This window comes from Leiobunum rupestre, chromosome 3, assembly GCF_980474605.1.
Source record: "Leiobunum rupestre chromosome 3, qqLeiRupe1.1.hap1, whole genome shotgun sequence".
In the NCBI taxonomy this organism is placed as follows: domain Eukaryota; kingdom Metazoa; phylum Arthropoda; class Arachnida; order Opiliones; family Sclerosomatidae; genus Leiobunum; species Leiobunum rupestre.
Genome location: NC_143386.1, coordinates 38,362,535 through 38,377,770, shown reverse-complemented (window position 1 = coordinate 38,377,770; position 15,236 = coordinate 38,362,535). Strand labels below are relative to the sequence as shown.

At 38.8% G+C, this 15,236-nt stretch overlaps 2 protein-coding genes across 3 annotated transcripts in view; one reads left to right on the top strand and one right to left on the bottom strand.

The window, feature by feature from the left end:
- Positions 1-12,577, top strand: part of LOC149951703 (CD109 antigen-like) — a 60,003-nt gene extending 47,426 nt beyond the window's left edge. Inside the window, exons 14-25 of the mRNA XM_090168129.1 lie at positions 1,995-2,112; positions 3,595-3,943; positions 8,499-8,991; positions 9,929-9,998; positions 10,051-10,231; positions 10,292-10,396; positions 10,464-10,641; positions 10,705-10,934; positions 10,999-11,357; positions 11,425-11,599; positions 11,665-11,770; positions 12,157-12,577. Coding sequence (XP_090024255.1) covers positions 1,995-2,112; positions 3,595-3,943; positions 8,499-8,991; positions 9,929-9,998; positions 10,051-10,231; positions 10,292-10,396; positions 10,464-10,641; positions 10,705-10,934; positions 10,999-11,357; positions 11,425-11,599; positions 11,665-11,770; positions 12,157-12,347 — 2,555 coding nt within the window. The 3' untranslated portion in view covers positions 12,348-12,577. The remainder of the gene's footprint in view (positions 1-1,994; positions 2,113-3,594; positions 3,944-8,498; positions 8,992-9,928; positions 9,999-10,050; positions 10,232-10,291; positions 10,397-10,463; positions 10,642-10,704; positions 10,935-10,998; positions 11,358-11,424; positions 11,600-11,664; positions 11,771-12,156) is intronic.
- LOC149951702 (uncharacterized) lies at positions 12,469-15,233 on the bottom strand. Of its 2 annotated transcripts, XM_090168131.1 has the most exons (7): positions 14,925-15,233; positions 14,764-14,840; positions 14,618-14,702; positions 14,408-14,558; positions 13,940-14,347; positions 13,439-13,876; positions 12,469-13,381 (listed from the first exon to the last, which is right to left on the bottom strand). In XM_090168131.1, exons 1-7 carry the CDS (start codon positions 14,985-14,987, stop codon positions 12,945-12,947), a joined length of 1,659 nt encoding a protein of 552 aa, XP_090024257.1. In that variant the 5' UTR covers positions 14,988-15,233; the 3' UTR covers positions 12,469-12,944. The 2 variants fall into 2 exon arrangements, with proteins under 2 accessions (XP_090024257.1, XP_090024256.1); XM_090168130.1 differs by having other exon boundaries at positions 12,471-13,876; positions 14,925-15,231.
- Positions 15,234-15,236: the final 3 nt, after the last annotated feature.

Sequence of the window (15,236 nt, the reverse complement as noted above, 5' to 3'; positions counted from 1 at the left end):
ATTGAAAAAATATATAAAAGCGTGCGCGCTGCTGGAGACGAGAAAGATTGTTACCTCTCCGAGGGGACTTTGTACCCTAGGAGGGGTTATACAACCACCGTGTCTGTCTGTGGGTCTGTCTGTCAGGCCTGCGAACGCGTTCGCATTTTCGGTGCAAAGTGTAATCACTGCGTACGCAGTTTCTCGAAGGGTTCGCAAAACCACCGTGTGACGGTGAGCGTTAACGGATTGCTTTGCGGTTGGGTTTGGTTGGTCTTTTTTCGTCAATGCTCACCGGAGATTTCGTTATTGTTATGTTGTAGGTCGTGAATGTTGAGTTCGTGTTGTGACTGTTGTGGGTGTTGAGTTTGTGTTATGATTGTTGTGTTAGTGTTATGACGGTTGTGAGTGTTGAGTTTGTGTTATGATGGTTGTGGATGTTGTGTTAGTGTTATGATGGTTGTGGATGTTGAGTCTGTTGTGTTTGTATGGGCGTTTTCTCTCCAACCTCTTCTTAATGACTTTGGGACGAACCGAGTGCTGAGTGTAATGCTACCTCTCAACGTCCAATGGCAGGGTTTCCACCAGTTGTACACGGTATTCGTCTTAGTATCAATTTGCGATTTTTTTGCGCCGGCCGGGAATCGAACCCGGGTCTGCCTCGTGCAAGAGATTTACTCAGCCACCAACGCTTGTTTTACGAATGAAATTATGTTGATTTAATCTTGTTATTAAATAGAACGAAATTTCGTGTTACATTTAAATTATTGCATCGAAGTAACTCTAATGTAGCGTATTCTCTGTTGATTAAAAACGAAAGCGCCGCCCAGGTTTCGAACCCGAGCCCTTCTGCATGACAGGCGAACGTTCTACCACAGAACCACCGATAGAAGTTACGCTTCTTTAAAAATTATAAACTCAGCTTAGCGGAAGAGTATATTAATGGTTTTTAAAGTCTAAATTTTTTACGTATGCAATTTTAAAGGTCAAGTCTTGTTTTAGCGCAGTCAGCCGAGATAAGAGGGTTAAAGGGTAGACCCTGTGGGTGGTCCACTTTGTTAGTTTTTTGTTATTTATTTACGGGTTTTATTATCGACCTATATATAGTTGTGTTAATGCAAAGTCGATAATTTAACGTTTATTGCTTTAAGAGCTGTCGGTTAGTAAATTGGCTCTCTGTGCTTTGTTGATGGTAAGGTTTTTGCTTCTTGTAAATATATTTGGTGTGGATATTTGGATATCTACGATTTCTAACGCAGTCATTATATGATATTGGAAATTGGATGGTATTGGTCTTTTTCATGCGGTATGTGTCACAACGTCAACTGGAAGTCTACGAGTGTTGAAATAAAATGAGCGTTAAAGATGCGGCAAGTATTTCGTAAGCGAGAAAAATACAAATACCATCTGTAGATATTTCTTTCATTAAAATTTGCTTCGTATTATATTCAACTGATAAACACGTACTGTAAAAAGGGTTAAATTCAATTGTGCATTGTTTTAGTAAGTCTAACTCGTTGTTGTAACTACTTAATTTATAATATTCTGAATAAATCAAACTCGTCTCAATTATTTAAATTAAAATTAAAATTTTATACCGGGCGGGATTGAACCGAGAATACGTTTTTAGTAAATAACTCTGAATTGCGGAGATATCTTTAAGGGTCGTCTCGAGAAATTAATACCACTAGGGACCGTTCTTCCGAGGAGAGGTATATTTTGGTTTGCCAACTTGTATTTATTTATTTTTGCACGAGCGGTTTGTTCGCGAATCACTCACTGTTGTTGTGCTGGCTCTGGCGATATACCTTAAGATGGCGGGGAAAATTAAAATCCAAATACTTGGCGTTATTTTGCATTTCATCTTTTTGGGTCAAAAACTATTTTTTCGAGACAAAATAAGGTTGATCTTTTGATACGGAAATAAGGCGATATTTGGGAAAACTTGGCCGTTCCCTTTTAAGTGTGTCTGTTTGTCGAAATAATTACTTATTTACTCTTGACCAAATGACCAGGCCATACGAATTACAATGAAACTGAACAACTGAAGTATTACCTTCATCGAACCAACAGACAGTACCAATTCTACGAATCCAGCGGGATGGACTTTGCTTGGCAGGACATTCTGATGGGGTACGTCTCGTTTCTTGCCTTTAAAGAAGAACTGTCACCACCCTAAAATTGGTTAAAAACCATTTAAATGGATAGAGGACGTCCGAAAATGGTTATTCAAAAAATTTCATGTTAATGTTTCCAGTATTTGATTTATTATTAGCAACCAAATTTCGTGTTTTATCCCCCTCGACTCGAGAATCTCAGAACCGCTTGGTTGAACCTACCTGCAGCGCCATCTCGTGAACGAAATATTTTCCCCCGGTTTTATCATTTTTCGGTCGGAAATGGCGTCTGCTACGACATTCTCCTTGGCTTTTTAACCTCGTTATATTGGTAGATTGTAGTTAATCGTGTTTTTAATATGCTTTACACGCCACCCTTTCTCAAATTTTTGCCGCTTCATTCTTTTGGCGCTGCACGTAGGTTCAACCGCGATTTCTGAAATTTTTAAAGCCGTTAGATGTAGGTGGCGGAAAAAGTAGCGTAACTTTATAAATACTTTTCCAATAACTATAAAATTTCAGTGACATAAATATTAATATATTTTCTTTCTGAAAAAAAAACCTCGTAAATTTTGGTTTTGGTGACAGTTCTCCTTTAAGGTTAAACCGATACCAAAGGTCAAGTGACATTATTATCAAAAGTGTGTCAATGAAACCCTTCTTGAATTGAATGCTATTCACGAAATTCAATTAGATTTAAACCGTTAAAATTAATCAGTAAAAAATCGGTTATTTAGACGGGAAATGATAAATCGGTAAAAACCGTTTAAATCCCTTTATTTAGACGCGAACTGTTAAATCAGTAAAAACCGGTTAAATCCGGTTATTTAGGCGCGAACTGTTAAATCAAGTAAAACCGGTTATTTAGACCCGAAATTTTAAATCAGTAAAAATCTGTTCTTTAAACGTGAACTGGTTAGTCGGTAAAAATCGGTTATTTAGACCGAAACTGCTAAATCAGGAAAAATGGTGAAATCCGGTTATTTAAACGTGAATTGGTTAATCAGTAAAAATCGGTTATTTTAACGAGAACTGGTTAATCAGTAAAAATCGGTTATTTAGACCCGAACTGTTAAATCAGTAAAAATCGGTTATTTAAACGTGAATTAGTTAATCAGTAAAAATCGGTTATTTAAACGAGAACTGTTTAATCGGTAAAAATTGGGTCTAACAAGCTCGTGCCGAAATCACCAATTTTTACCAATTAACCAGATCACGTTTAAATAGCCGATTTTTACTGATTTAACAGTTCAGGGCTTAATAACCGAATCTTAGCGATTAACTAGCTCACGTTGAAATAACCGAACTGTTAAATTGGTAAAAATTGTCAATAGAGGTTTGAATGATAAATCGATAACAAACGGTTATTGAGACTTGAACTGGTTAACCGGTAATCTCGCGATATCAGAAAGTGATAGCGGTCTCAAATCAGTTTTGGCTCATCAACAAACAAATTCAAAACTGTATTTCGATTGAAAAAATGGAATACGTTTTTCAGCGACCAGGTGGAACAATATTCGCCGTGTTACCCTCCCAAGAGGCCGACCGTGTGGCGCCTCAACGCGATTGCCATGAGCAAAACGTACGGTTTCGCCATTTTGGACGAGCCCATCTACATGGATGGTACGAATCCCTTCTTCATCACGGTCGAGGCTCCGCGCACGGCGGTCATCGGGGAGCAGATTGGCCTCAGAGTGGTCCTCTTCAATTACCAGCTCTTCGAGATTAAAGCCGAAGTTATCTTGGGCTCGTCTCCCGACTACAAGTTCGTTCAAGTCGAGTCCTTCGGGATCGTCAAATCGTACAACCCCAGGACGACCTTCGGGGAGCACCAGCATTTGCTCTACGTAAGTTTCATTTATTTTTGGTGGTTTGCAAAGAAACCACAGAATCATTCAAATTTCACGCGCTAGCTATCCAGCGGTTCCCAAATGGGGTTTCGCGGAACCCTGGGGTTCCGTCGAAGGGTCACGGGGGTTCCGAGAATTCGCAGCGCGGCCATCTTTGTTTGTGTCAAGAGCAGGGCCTCCAGAGAACCTTAATTCCTATAAAATCCTATATTTTCAAAAATGTCCTAAAACATCCTATATTTTTAATAAAATCCCCAAAAAGTCCTATAAAATCCTATAATTTTGATATTTTGCCCATTTCAAATCCCGCCACTCACAAGGAGACGACCCGAGGTGATAATCACCGATTTTGTTCAAACTCGGGTATAGTGTACACCTCCATGTACCTTAAATAACCTGCAAGGGAAAAGTTGCGACGGGCTTTCATTTAGCCATGGCAACCGAAAACGTTTTTGACAACATGATTTCGGATTTTTCCATTGAAACTAACATGGGAATCTGAAGGATTTTAAGGGTCCCCCCGGTGAAACCTTTTAAAAAATGAAAAATTTCGAAAATTTCAAAACCGTTAAAAATACATTTAAATTGATTTAAAAAATTTAATTTAATCAAGTTTAAATGCAATTTGGTCAATTGGGGGACCCTTAAAATCCTTCAGATTACCATGTTATTTTCAATGGAAATAATTCCAAATCATGTTGTCAAAAACGTTTTCAGTTGCCATGGCAAAACGAAAGCCCGTCGCAACTTTTCCCTTGCAGGTTTTTCAAGTTACACGGAGGTGTACATTATACCCGACTTTGAACAAAATCGGTGATTATCACCTCGGTTCATCTCCTTGTCAGTTAAATTGCTAGATTTAGCTATAGGACAAATTCCTATACCAAGTCATTCTAGTCTATACTTTTGTTATTGTTAACACGGTTAGCTACTAGTATATTTTTGTGATAAAATGGTTAAATGGTTTCTATTTTTTAAGTGAAAATCAAAGATTTATTTCTTTAAATATAGATTTTGTTTTTAAATACTTAAAGTTAGTAAATTAAATAGCATATATAGTCCTATAAAATCCTATAATTTTGTAAAAATAGTCCTATAAAGTCCTATATTTTTAGAAATATAATCCTATTTTTCCTATAAAAAATTTGAAGATTTGAGAGGGGGCCCTGCAAGAGTCTTTTAAGATAAGTTAAAAAATGAGTTGGGGTTCCGACCGAATTAAGTGGATAGTTTAGAGTTCCAGAGCAAAAAAATTGGGAACCGCTGCGCTAGTCTATAGGAAGTCGGGCAGGAAAAATGCCGAATTATGAGTGGTCTGATCTACTATCACGAGGTACTACCTGAAATTCGGGGTTATTTTTTTGTAAATGTGTATGTTGCCTTTAATGAGAATTTTCGATTTTTGGGGTATTTTTTCGCTAGATGGCGCAGCTTTTCGAAATACGTCTATAACTATGTTTGATATAAGTGCGTCAGTTCATTAACTGTGACACATTTTACTTGTGGGTCATTTCTATAATTATACATATTTTCGGTGAACATCGTTCTAAAACATTAGGCCTAACATCCCCTTTTTGATTAGCCCTAATTCGTACAGGGAGCCTTGTTAAATTGTTTTTAAGTTACAAGGGTTGTTGGAGTTATAAAAAGTAATTTGCATTTTACATTTTGCACTTTGTGGGTTTGATATGAGGAAAAACATTTTCAAAAGGTTTTTACTCTGGTACCATAGACTAAGGACCTTCCTTAGTCTATGCTGGTACCATCATCGCAGCTCTTGTAGAGAAAGTTCGTCTGCTATTTACCCCCAAGTAATCATATAGCGTTTTCCATTTGATTGCTCAAGATTCGCTCTGAATCGCATTACATCGCATTACATTGTATTGCATTACATTATCATTACATTACATTACATTACATTGTATTGCATTACATTATCATTACATTACATTACATTACATCGCATTACATTGTATTGCATTACATTGCATTAAATTACATTGCATTGCATTGCGTTGCGTTGCATTGCATTGCGTTGCGTTGCATTGCATTGCATAATTTATACTTCATATTAAAAATCAGTATAACAAAATAATAATTTTTTTAATCAAAATCCTAGATATTTTCGTTAGAGACTTTATATGACAAATCTCCAAATGATAATATCTTGTTTAAATTAGAAATCTAATAGAATTTTCCATTTTATTGCTCGAGATTCGCTCCGAATCTGTCTCTGAAGCCATAGATCTCGCCCCAATCGACTAGAGTAAAACCGCAAATGGAACATTCCATGAACATATTCCCGCGCTTTGTTGTTTTTCGTCTGCTAGGAATTTGAATTTTCGCGTCTTGGTCTGCCATTTTGCCAAAAAATCTAAAAGGAACACGCGAAAATTTGCTCCGATCTCGATCTCGATCCGTTGATCTGTCGAAATCGGCAGATCGGTTTTGGGCGATCTCGGAGCACCCGAGAGCGTGAATTGGAACACGCTAAACTGAATCGGAGCAGATCCGAGCCCGCTAATGGAACATAAAATGTTGATCAGAGCGATCTAGAGTGCTCAGACAAATGGAAAACGCTAATAGATGGCGATATTCAGATACTCACTTATTCAGAAGCATACGAATTTATAATAATAATGAATTAGTTATTAGTTATTAATAATTAATATTTATTTACTAATTAATTATTTATATTTGAAAACTATCTGTGGTATCTGAATTAGTTACCACTGTGCGTTTGTGTAGATGCGACTAATAAAAGGTAAAATCATTTTGTATTTTGTATTTCGAGCTATGGAGAAAGTATTTTGCATTTTGAAAAAAAAAGTATTTTCAACAACCCTGTAAATTACTTATTTATGAGACGCTCATGTTTTTTTATGACGTGATACTTCTTTCTTCGACTCTTTTGCCCCCTCCCCGACGAACATTGCTGCCAATACTTTGATGACAGCTTTGGCAGTATAACGAAAAACAGGTTGTCAGCAGCCTTGGAAATAACGGTGGTCAGGTGGTCAAAGACCAGTTAATTAATTGCTCAGACCAGTTTATTTATTCAAAATTTGGGGGGTCACTGGTCACCGTGTCCAGTTTATTAATTCGAAATAATAACAAAAAAACAGAAGGTGACAAGTTTAATAATTCCAAATAATAGGAGTTGACCTATTAATCCAAGGTTTATATCAAATTTGATTTCCCTATTCACTGGATTTCTATGTACAGCGACTCCGCTTACTACCGCCGCGGCCGCACTTCGATGTTTTATGTAGAGTCGAACTGTCTAACCCCCCTCTGGCCTCAAACCCTCAATCCTCTAGTCTCGCTTTCCCCAAGTACGGTAGGCTACGCGGTAACGGACCGGGGACTCTGGAGTTACGAGGCCTAGAGAAAGAGAGATAATACGGTAAATTACGAGGGTCTTCTAGGCCATGGACTAATTAATTAGTCCATGTCTAGGCTATGGTAGTAGTCTTAGGTGAGATAGTACTATATTGTACTATTCTTGTGGTACTCGTAAAATGAAGTTAACTATTTTGAATACGTGTTAAGTTAATGTTACCAACATAATCTAACTTCTAAACATGTAGTATAGGTTTTTTTAGGCTTATAAATGACATTAGAACATTTTATATAAGACCAGTTTAATAATTCATAAGCTAGGGGGTCACTGGTCATAAGGACCAGTTTAATAATTCATATGCTAGGGGGTCACTGGTCATAAGGACCAGTTTTAAAAAAAACCTTATTTCCAAGGCTGGTTGTCAGTCCAGTCGTGGCAGAACGAAATCTTTATTTGACTTTGATTGGGATTTTATGGAAGCACATATACAACGTCGCTTCACACACAATCAAAATAATTACTGATAGCCAGGAGCAACAAACACAAGGAGAACGCAGCTAGCCTTTAAACACGCTAACGAAGGGTTTTGTACGAATTTCATTGGACGAGCGTCACGAGCCTTAATTTACGCTGAACGTTTTACGGGCGGGGGGAAGACAATTTCCGAATTTTCCACTTCCGACGGCAGCAGGCGCTAAAGCGTCTAGCCAATGAAAAATGTACACCAGAAAATCCACGACTTTTGACGGGTTGCGTTCTCCTTGTGTGGGGTGTTGTGTTTGTTGCTCCTAGCTGATAGCCAACTAACGCAATTATGGAACCTAACTTACACAATAATTGAACATAATTATAGCTTTAGGGTTCCAAGAAATGGGAATAAAGGGTGTGAAATGTACAAACGGAATACGATCTCGTTTTCAGAAAATTTCGAAATACATTTATAAAATTTCAAATCAGTATGATATGATATGAAAAATACGTTATGGCAGGAGTTGGCCAAATGGACTATTTTTAGTAAAAGTCGATAACGACCTTCCAGACGTACATCCCGAAACTGTTCGAAAAGAATGAACTACAATAAATAGGACGATCTTGACGTGGCTACCTTCAATATTGAAATTTTGCTTCTCGGATAGATCAAAAAAACTTTTGGCGGTTAGACCCCGTTCTTGGGTATTGATCATTTATGAAACGAAATTCTTTTCCCAGATCAAACCTCACAGTCAACAAGTGGTGTACGTACCTATAGTCTCCACCACGGTTGGGGTCATCACCGTCAACGTGAAAGGGCGAACCCAAATAGCCACGGACGAGATGAACATCGATATCAACATCCTGGCAGATGGTGTGCCCGTTTTCCAGCATACGTCCATGTTGTTGGACATGCGCAGTCAGGCTTACAACCTGAAGTTCCTCAACCTGAACGTCAGCGACGACCCCATCATTCCTTTCGAGGACACCTATCGGCGGTTCATGTTCGACTCACCCCAGGCTCGCATCAGCGTCATCGGTGACGTCGTGGGCGCACCCATTGGAAATGACCCTGTCGACACGTCGGAACTGCGAATGGCCAGACCGGTCAAGTCCGGAGAACACATGATGTTCAACTTCGCCTACAATCTTCACACTCTTAACTACTTGCGGCTTACCAACCAACTTAACAGCACCACTCAGAAAACTTTGTTGGAGTATCTCAACAGAGGTAACTTGATTGTCTCTAGCCACCTGACTGACACTGATATATCAGTGCCCCGTTATAAACTTTAACCTCGGATAGAAATTTAAAATTTACCGTCCACTACGACACGGCTCCCCCATAGATCTAATTACTTTAAAACTTTTATTAAAATCGGTTAATTTTCAGTATGCCTACCACGATGACAAACATTTCGTCATTTGAGTTGGTATTAAATCCTATTAAATCACGATTGAATCGAATTAGTGACTAAGCCAATTAAATTTAAAAAAAAACCACCTATGGACTATAATTCAGTTAAATTACGCGAAAAAGTAGAAAAGTCCATAATAAAAAGGAGCCAAAAAAAGCTAAACCCTAACAATTTAAAGTAATGATAATGAGTATATATCGTAAGTTTTATCATTACTTTAAATTTGTTATGATTTAGTTTTTTTGCTCCCTTTTATGGACTTTCCTACTTTTTCGCGTAATTTAAGCCAATTAAAACACGGTTAAGCCGTTTAAATAGCGATTAAAATATAAATATATTTCAAAAATCAGATTAAATCGATTTAACCACGATTAAGTCGGTTAAATAACGATTAAAAAATTAAGTCGTGATTAACAAGATTAACTTGCGATTAAATCGTGATTAAAAAATTAAGTCGTGATTAACAAGATTAACTTGCGATTAAATCGTGATTAAAAAATTAAGTCGTGATTAACAAGATTAACTTGCGATTAAATCGTGATTAAAAAATTAAGTCGTGATTAACAAGATTAACTTGCGATTAAATCGTGATTAAAAAATTAAATCGGATTAAATCGTTATAGAAATATTTAATCACGATTAACGAGATTTAATTGGATTAAAGCCGATTAAATATGCACCCGGAAAAGGAGTATTAAGGAACGTTTCGCATTTTATAATTGTTTTCTACTAATCAAATTTTTTTATTAGGTTACGTCTACCAGAGCGTTTTCTTTGTAAATGGATCATTTACCATGTTTCGTAAAGAACCGAGCGTTTGGTAAGTGCGTTGTTTAAAATCCAAACCTGTTTAGTGAAACTTTTAATTTCAGGCTGACAGCTTTTTGCGCCAGAACGTATTACATGGCCCAGCATCCAGACTGGGAACACCATCTTTACATTGACCCCAAAATAATCGCCGATTCTGTTTCGTTTCTCATCGAAAATCAAACCCCGGAAGGGTCTTTCAAAGAAACAACCAATATTCCTTGGAATCACAAGATGGTATACCAGGTCCGAGCCCATTCATTTAGGGCGTCAATTCATCGATGTAATAATTCGAAACATTTATAGGCCAATCGAACCCGTGAGCAAGGGCAAAGTTACTATCAGTACCGTAATGTCACTCTGACTGCCCACGTCCTCATAACCTTGAGCAAAATTACTGACCTTGCTGGGGTAAGGTTCGAAATATTTCTAATTGTGAAAAACGACGCTTGAATTACGTGATTATAATGTTGGGTAGAACCTTCGTTCCCGAGCGTCTAACGCCAAAGCGAAAGCCAAAAATTACCTCGAGCGTCATTTGGGATCGTTAACGGATCCTTACGAACTGGCCATAGTCACTTACGCTTTGATGGACGCCGGCAGCGTGGAAGCCGAGACCGGCTTTAACAAATTGGATCGATTGCAAAGATCGTCAGGTACGTTTCTCCGTCTTTCTCCAATGTTGATGTTTTCAACTTAATCTGTTTTGATTTAAACAGAGGGTATGATCTACTGGAGTCCAGTACCAATCCCTCCACCAGAAATCATATACCAGAGTCAACGGCCTTTCATTCAGCCGCGCAATCCGAGCAAGTACGACTCCGTGGCTGTGGAAGCGACAGCCTACGCTCTTATGATATATACTCGCAACGGAGGAATTATACAAGACAGAATTGTGCAATTCCTCAACAGTATGAGATTCACTGATCCCGCCATGGTTTCAACTCAGGTATTGCTTTCGAATGTAACGCCAGTCACCGTGTTCTTTAATACTCTTTTTGCTGTATATTTAGGACACGATAGTGTCATTGGAAGCTTTGGTGGACTATTCCTTCCGTTCTCATATCAGAGATATAACGTCCATGAGATTAGACATTCACGTTAGCGCGAACCCCAATAAAACTTACACGCTTAACATTTCACCCGACAATCTGGCGGACAAGAGAGCCGTCACGGTGCGGAAGAATGTTTGGGGTCACGTTGAGGTTAGCGCCCGGGGTTCTGGTCTGGCCATTCTGCAAGTTGATCTGCAGTACAACGTCGATCGAGATTTCTTACTGATTGCTCCACCCGAAGATGCCTTCGAGCTGACTGTGGATTATTTGTACCACGGCAGGAATAAATCTCATTATAACATAAAATCCTGTGCCAGGTTGGTAATCAACGCTAACCCTTGGAGCCTTTTCATTTTATCTTGAACCGTTTTTTTAACCAAATAGGTGGAAATTGACGGAAGAGAGTCCAACTAGTGGCTTAGCTGTGATAGAGGTTGCGGTACCAACAGGGTTCCTCATACAGAAATTGAGAATGAACGCTTACGTACAAGACCAAGAAGTGCCGCGACTAAGAAGGGCCAGGGTGCTTCCCAGATCTGCCGTCTTCATGTTTGACTATGTAAAACGACGTTATAATTGTTGTAAAAATTGAAATTGCGACTCAAATGTGTATTTTATATTCAGTTGGATAGAGATTGGAGTTGCGTTAATTTCACTGTCGAAAGATGGTATCCAGTGGCTAACATGACAAGATATTTAAAAGCCAGAGTATACGATTATTATATGCCAGGTAATTAATACCAGGGATGAAATGTAAGGAATCGTGATGCTAAAGAATTTTTATGGTCACTGTGTTGAAAGAGGAAGAAAAGTGGTTGTCAGCCCATCTTCTATTGAAATCACAGTGACACTCAGTGCTCGAAATGGACTTATTCACGAACCAGAAAATGTTTCCTTTCAAAGCTTCCGATTATTCTGAAAAATGGGAGCTGTGCAATAAAAAATAATCTCTACGAACCAGAATGATTTGAGAAAAACTTTTACGAAACGGAACGGCATTCCGATCCATTTCGAGTACTGGTGACGCTTCAAAATTGCTTAACTTTTCTCCCACAATAATACATTAAATTTAAAGCGCCAATATAAAATTGTTTCACTAATAATATCCTATTTTAGAGAGATACAAAGAAGTAATATTTGAAGACTACGAACTGTATGTCCTCAACATCTGCGAAGTTTGTGGGTCATATCAGTGTCCATACTGCCCACATTTCAGCTGGGCCAGCCGCCCATCTTTCCAATGGGTCACAATTTTTGCGACATTGTGGTTTTTGTATTTGTTAAAGACATGCACGAATCAGAGGTGACATTACTAACATATACGTTTCAGGGGGTTCCACTTGAAAGAATTTATTTCCATCCCTACATTTAAAACAGTTTTAGAGTGAAATACTATAAGTTTTTGAGCTAAAGTTTATTGAGGCAAGAATTGGCTAGTTGCAAACAATCGGTAGAAAAAGATACCCAATGTTTGGAAAATCATTCGAACACATCACATATTTTTGTACATCTATCATACCATAATCAAGTATTTTAAATAAAATAGAATTTTTTTAAAGAATTGGTTTTGTTTCCTACAAAATAAGGACACAAAATACCAACATATATGTATATTTCACCCTTTTCCACAAAATTACACACATTGCGATACAACATTGCAAACACAAAGCTAAGACAGGCAAAAATTGATCGCCCACTCATAAAATAATATCTCCCAAAATAAACCTTTTTGAGAAACTGAATTGTTAGATTTACATGATTAATAAGTAGTATCCGCATTAAAAATAAAATATAAACATATGAGAGGCATATGAAAGCCCTTTGTAAACCTTAAGACGCAAGTTAAAAATGATATAAAGCATGCAAGGATCTGTAGTTATTCCATTTGTACACCAAACTACTGTTTATTGAGGAGGATAACCAGTATATCCTTGATTTTGTTCGTAACTGTACGGTTGGCCTTGATTAGGAGTGGGAACTCCGCTGTGCATTTGATTTCCCATATGACCTTGGGGCATGTGACCCATTTGATTGGTTTGACCTTGCGCTCGATAATAATTGGGTTGCCCGTAACCTCCGGGATATCTTCCTTGTTGCGGAGGAGGAGGTGTGGTTACGGGTGGTGTTGATGACTGGGGATGGTTAAAAGTAGGCCCAGTTGCTCCGTAACCAGGTTGCGTAGGTTGACCTGGTGGTCCATAATTTCCAGGACCACTTGGTTGTGAGTGAGGTATCGGATTCATGTAGCCTCCTTGCGGTTGTCCTGGATAATTAGGTTGCGAAGAAACTGGTGGGGGTGGATATTGCTGGTTGTTGTTCTGATACCATTGACCTTGTGAACCTGGTGGCATGGGATAAGGTTGTCCTGATTGCGAATAAGTCACGGGTTGTTGAGTACCTTGAGCTGGGGAAGCAGTATTGTAGGGTTGGGTATTTGGTGTAGCTTGACCATATCCAGTTGGGGTCTGAGAACTAGGCGGTGAGCCATAATTCTGAGGTTGGGCCGGTGGTGTTGGAGTGGCGTTGTAACCTTGAGGTGGCTGTGGAGCCTGAGGCGCTACAGGGGCTTGTGGGGTTTGTTGAGGGGGAGGCACCTGGGCTTGAGTTTGTGTACCTGGATATCCTTGCGGAGGAGGATAATTACCAGCTGGGTGATTTGGCCCTGAATAAGATGCTGGTTGTTGTGGATGCGGGGATTGTTGTTGAGATGGCTGCTGAGGTCCAGCAGGGGTGTAATGGGGATGGGTAGTTGGAGGTCCAGATTGCTGCGCTTGCGATTGTTGAGGAGAAGAATGAGGAGGAGGTGGATAGTTTCCTTGTGTGTATCCTTGAGCCCCTAATTTAAATGAATAAAAATATTAGGTTAAGGTTAGGGATAAAATAACTTGAGCAAAGTTACTTTGTTGCATGGGGTAAGGCATTGGGGGTCTTGGATAACCTCCAGGCCCCTGTTGAGGGGGTTGGTGAGGTCCTGGACCTTGTTGCATGTGTTGGGATGGTTGCTGGGGCATTTGTGGGTGTTGTGGATGTTGCCCTTGTTGATGTGGCGAAGCAGACGGTGCTGGTGGGGCTGGACTTTGTTGCTGGGGTGGGCGAGATTGGTTTGGTGGTGGTTGAGGAGAAGTGGTTGGAAGTTGAGATTGTGGAGAGGGTGAAGGAGCTTGTTGCTGTTGGGGTGATGGTTGGGCCTGTGAGGAATTTTGGGATGAATCCCTACTATTCTGGTTGTAATTAACATGAGGTGAATTGGGAGGTCCGTGTGCAGGGCCACTCATATTATTATCAGGCTTTTTAAGAGGCGTATTACCTGAAATGCACTTGTGAATAAGCAAAAAAGCAACATATAGATTGAATATAAAGTGTGTACCATTAGGTGGCATTGGTTGGTGGGGCTGATTTGTGGGTGGAGTTCCGTCTCTTTGAGGCATATTTCCTTGATTCGTAGTTGGTATTTGAGGAGGGTGACCTGTGTGATTTTGGCCCGCAACAGGAGGGCCACTCATGAAGCTCTGTGGTGGCTGTTGTGTATATTACCAAATTAATAATTCCGAAGGTTTATGGCATCTTTAAGACTTACTGGTAAGTGAGCTTGAAGACTAGGGCCTCCAGCGTCTGCCACAGAAGCTAGATAAACAAGATTTCGGTGGAAAATTTCTTTGTACCTTGAAGAAATAAAGCCATTACAAATCTTAAACATGATACATTTCAATTTAAGTAACTTACTGTAAACATTCCGCAACCTTCCCTTTGTTCTGATAGTCAACAATGGCTTGAATTAGCTGCACATTTTCATCAAGAAGCTGGTGCCAAGGAAAGTTGAACCAGGTTAAGACGCTTTTATTTCTTAGGCCTTGGAAAAACTAAATATGCAATTTTAAACTTACCCTTTGGTATTGACTGGGATTAAAAGGGGGACGGTTTTTCTGAGGTAAAAATGCTACAGACATACTATATTTTAAGTAATTTTTAAAATTACACTTATTATAAATTAATAATCTCCTTGATTTTTATTCAAATCAGACACAGACGTCACCAGGCAAAACTCAGAATTTATTTCGGATTTTTCCGGGAACGAATTTGAATTGAGTTAAAAATGAGTTGTTGAATATCGAGTACACCAAAATATAAAGTTATGTTTTTAAAATTAAAAAGAAGTTTTTAAAAACAATTTATTTTGGTTACAAAACTATATAAGC